The 4665-nt window shown below is 39.3% G+C and overlaps 1 protein-coding gene across 1 annotated transcript; it reads left to right on the plus strand.

Annotated features, from left to right (window-relative positions):
• Positions 1–461: 461 nt before the first annotated feature.
• On the plus strand, positions 462–2104 carry LOC121803439 (putative homeobox-leucine zipper protein ATHB-51). Its single transcript, XM_042203106.1, has 3 exons — positions 462–923; positions 1076–1413; positions 1637–2104. Exons 1-3 carry the CDS (start codon positions 824–826, stop codon positions 1853–1855), a joined length of 657 nt encoding a protein of 218 aa, XP_042059040.1. The 5' UTR covers positions 462–823; the 3' UTR covers positions 1856–2104.
• Positions 2105–4665: the final 2561 nt, after the last annotated feature.

The raw sequence follows: 4665 nt of genomic DNA on the forward strand, positions 1-4665 counted from the left end.
AAAATCTCAACAACAATATTTTCCAATCCAAAAAAACATCATTTAGACATTACCCAGTGGACAAGGAATTGGATTATCGAGAAATAAAAAAAATAAAAATGGAGAGGAGAAGAGAAGGTGTAAAGTGTACGGAGAGGAAGGAAACATAAGAGTGATGAAGGAGAAGGCGTGAGCGAAAGAGGATGCATATTGTCAGTTGTATGGGGCAGGGGTTTAACGGGGACCAGATCGTGACCTCTCCACTATTTTTCAATTTTTACAACTTAACCATTATTACACGGCCTATACTTCTTAAATACTATATTGGTTTTTGTTATTTACACTCACACTCATAGACTCGTCTTCTTTTTTCAAATATGTTGTATATTACTCCATGTGTTTGTTGATAAGGAAGACTTGCATTTTTGCAGTAAATTAATTAGCAGTAGCCTACTTTTACTATTTTTAATCTCTGTGTGTGTGTTTCTCTTACACACAGACAGCACAGTGAGTATGGGTACTGTTGTGGTGTTAGTAGTATTTATGAGTTGCATCCAAAGTTAGAGGCATGGATTGTTACAAAAGCCAAAGGCCTTTTGTCCAATTTCCTCTTGTGGTGGGCAACATTCTTGTAAGAGTAAAGCTTCCAAAAGAGATCCACACTCCCTTTCTCATATTCACTTTGTTTCACCAAAAGGGAACTAAAAAAATAAACCCCCTCCCTCTGTCTACTACCTCTGCACAGAGAGAGTGGTCCATTTGATTCACTAATCCCTCACATCACCTCATCATCATCATATATACACTACACAACATTACATTCTTCTCTCTTATTAAACAAACCATGGATTGGAATGGCAACCTCCGCGTCCCTTTCGTTTCTCGACCCGCCGCCGATAACTCTTTCAGCTTTCTCTACAACTACAACTACGATCACTTCCCAGGCAAGCCTTTGCTTTTGTCTCGTTAACCATGCAACATACTTTACTCGGAGTTTTATGACTAAAAATGACGGGTTTATCATGTTTTGTTTATTTATTTATTTATCTTTCCTACTGAAGTGGCCATAAAAATGACGTGTTTATGATTTCTTCAGGGATGGAGATGAAGCAGGCGTCCGCATTGCTTCCGGCCATAATGGACAAGAGCAGCAGCAGCAACATGAATTACGGAATGGGACATGATCCCAAGAAGAAGCGGCTGAGCACGGAGCAGCTCGAGTCGCTGGAAAACAGCTTCCAAGAGGAGATCAAGCTGGACCCGGACCGAAAAATGAAGCTGGCAAAGGAGCTAGGGCTTCAGCCCCGCCAGATCGCCGTCTGGTTCCAAAACCGGAGGGCGAGGTGGAAGGGCAAGCAGCTTGAGCGCTTGTACGACGCCCTCAAGCAGGAGTTCGATGCGGTCTCCAGAGACAAGCACAAGCTCCAGCAAGAGGTACCTTCTTTTCTTTGTTTTTTTCTCTTCCAAAAGAAGAACGCAATTTCAAATGTCATTTTCATGCAAACAGAAACTAAAAAACTGCAGGAACAACTTTTTTGTGGCTTTGTGTTTCCATATATGCATAAAGTTGTGGAGTTATTTTGTACTCTAGCTAGTTAGCTCACAATTATTATTATTATTATTATTATTAAATTTTATATTTTTTTGAAATATCTAGGTTTTGGCATTGAGGGCGATACTAAAGGAACAGGTGGCGAAGAAGCAAGCGTCGGCAGGGTGCACGGAGGTTTCAGGCGAGGAGACGGTGGAAAGCACGAGCTCGGGGAAGGGGAGAGGGGAAGGCAACAATCAGATGGGAGAATGCAACTATGTGCTCAACGTTGAAGACTATAGTCCAATGATAATGACTCCTTATAATTGGGATGCTCTTCCTTGATCAACTTAATTATATGTTGCTTGCTGTGTTCATATGATCATTAACTAGCACTACTTCAAACTTTGAGATTATCACTGTAATCCCTAATTTTCTAGGAACCCCTAACAAATTAAGGTTCTTGTAGGAGAGTTGGCTCGCAGGGAATTAGATTTTCTTGGTTTCTTCACCTTACTTTACAACTTGCATGTTTCCAGACTTGTTACTTATCACTAATTATTATTTGCTTCATTAAGATTTTTATAAGTTCTATTTTTCTTTCTTCGTTATCTCCTTAATATTCTGCATGGTTGCTGATTTTCATTCCTATAAATTCAATATAGGAGTAATAATTTTTATCTCCTTAACATAATAATTAACGAATTTTAATTGTCACAATATCACATAATCAGCACATTATCAATATCATTTAATCACCACCAAAATGTTGGTTGAGAAGTGGTGAAGTTAAAAATTTAATTTTATGAGACCACGCATTATCTCTACAAATCATTATTGGTTCAATCATGTCATAGCTTAATTAATTAGTCGCTATTAATGAGCCGTGGTTCAATAGTTATATGTATATTGAATTGCTACTCGATAAGCTTAATTAATACTAGGTAGTATACTAAAAATGATACCAGCACCCGAAAGCACTCTTTTTTAAAATCAATAAGTAATGTTGATGCTATAATGTATGTGCATTTACACTATATTAAATGAACGGGCATTCTTTTCTTTCCATCAAAGTGATAAAATACAACGTTACGAGGAGAAAAAAACTAAAGAAAGCATTTATTATGCTGAATATTTAAAAGACACACAAGCAAAAGTAAGTAATTACTGAATAGTGAATATAGTATTCAATTTTGTGTCACAGTTAATTGAAAGCGTATTAAAGTAACAGAGAGGCTCTTTCGTACGTATGCACAGAAATTGATCAATGCAAGCGCTCGGTCAAGACATCATGCTTCTTAAGTCCACTGGAGCACAGGGTCCAGGAACTCAAGAGAACATACAGTGCTTCAGTCGTTGGGCACTCTCAACTCCCCTTTCAAAAAATAATATAAATCCCTCAACCCGAATACTATGAATTAGTATAGGGAAGTGGGGTCGATCCCACAGAGATGGACTCGCAAAGTAGTGCTCAGAGGCTTTGGACAAACAAATGGCTGCTGCCACGCAAAAGGGTTGAGAATTTTAAACTAACTCTAAACCTAGGCAGGAAATGTAAATGCTAGACCTAGGACATATTAAACTTGTAAATTCAGACTTCAACAGCAAGAAACATAACCACTTCCTAGACAGTGTAAACAACTACCTAATCTAGCTAAACAGAAGATAACTGAAAGTGGGGACCATAATTCCAAAAGTGGCAAGTACGGAAAAAAAACTGCAGATAACAAACTCTGACGCTAGCTCGCAGCGAAATGTATCCTCTCAACCGAATTAAACTTGCAGATGAACAAAACAGAGCACAAAGCGAGATTCGAACAGAATATAGAAATTTGGTCGTCGGAAACTTGCCACAAAACGGAAACACATTAGATCTGCGTACACTAGACGGAATGAAAGAAAAACTCGTAAACTAAGCATGAAAATCAGATCGAAACTACTCAGATTCACGTCAGAATACTTGATCCACTCCGGATCCAAGACATCCGAACCCAACAACCAACAAATCCAGCAAATCCAACCAAAGTTCTTCCACAATCCAACTCCAACTTCCCAGATCTGACCATTAACCTATAATAACTCAGAAAACAGCTGCGAAACGCATCCAACTCAGACAATTTAAAACACCTAAATCTCAATAAACGAAGCAATCAAACTAGAAATCAACACAATCACCATAACGGAAAATCAAACTTGCATTTAAACCAGAAACTATTTGGTGAAAACAGAGAACCGAGCTTCGAACAACGAAGCTCGGCAGAGTAAGTAAAATACGGAAAGCGGAAAATAAATTGTTTCTTCGCTCCTAACAAGAGCGGTGTTACACCATATCGGAAGCTAAGATGAAACCCGAACGTGTGAACTGAGATCTCCTCAAACTAGTATCAAGTGTGTGTGTGGGAAAGTGAACTAGGCAACAAGCTGTGGTGAGGTCTCCACCGAGAAGATCCCTCCAGCTTGCATGCTTCTGCCTTTTATAGATGCGGACATAGCCCTTGAGTCTTCGTAGAAATCCCTATTCTACCCTTCAACTCTAGAGCTTCCTCCGTCGAGCAATTCTCTTCATAATCGTTCACTAAATCGCCAGTTCCTCGACCTTGTGATTTTTTTGTCTTCTTTCTTGGACCTGGCGAATTCCTTTACACACCTGGCTTAAAACGTGTGTTAGCCCCAGTAAAATCACGAATTAAATCCCTAGACCCATGCATGAAATTAGCCTTATCAAACTGCTCACACTTAAACCATGCTTGTCCTCAAGTATGAAAGACAAGAAAAAGAAATAAGGCGAATTTCAATGCACGGTCCCCCCAAGTACTATTCCACAAACAAAACAGGCTCCTAGACCTAGACAACTACAACACGAAACACATAAAAATCACAAAAGAAAAGAAAACACATAAGCGCATAAACTGGTATTTTCCTAGCAGCCATCCCCACAAGTTTAAGGTCAATCCAAGCGTTTACAGCCTCAGATTCCTCCCCCTCCCTTCTTCTGTCTAGTCAAGTTGTCAGTTCGTCAAGATAGCCTTTTGACTTCCCAATTGTTAGAATCACTCGATCACTCATTCCTCACCAGGGATGTTAGGATCGAATCGCTCTTAAGTTAAAGTTACACCACTGATGCGTCGGGTTATGAGAGTTTCTCCTTCCTACAA

The sequence above is a fragment of the Salvia splendens genome, chromosome 1 (genome assembly GCF_004379255.2).
Source record: "Salvia splendens isolate huo1 chromosome 1, SspV2, whole genome shotgun sequence".
Classification (NCBI taxonomy): Eukaryota; Viridiplantae; Streptophyta; class Magnoliopsida; order Lamiales; family Lamiaceae; genus Salvia; species Salvia splendens.

Excerpts from the sequence above, each read along its gene's own strand:
- LOC121803439 (XM_042203106.1), top strand. The coding sequence starts at position 824 with ATGGATTGGAATGGCAACCTCCGCGTCCCTTTCGTTTCTCGACCCGCC. Across the intron at positions 924-1,075 it reads CAACTACGATCACTTCCCAG|GGATGGAGATGAAGCAGGCG; the intron begins GCAAGCCTTTGC and ends TGATTTCTTCAG. Across the intron at positions 1,414-1,636 it reads AGCACAAGCTCCAGCAAGAG|GTTTTGGCATTGAGGGCGAT; the intron begins GTACCTTCTTTT and ends TGAAATATCTAG.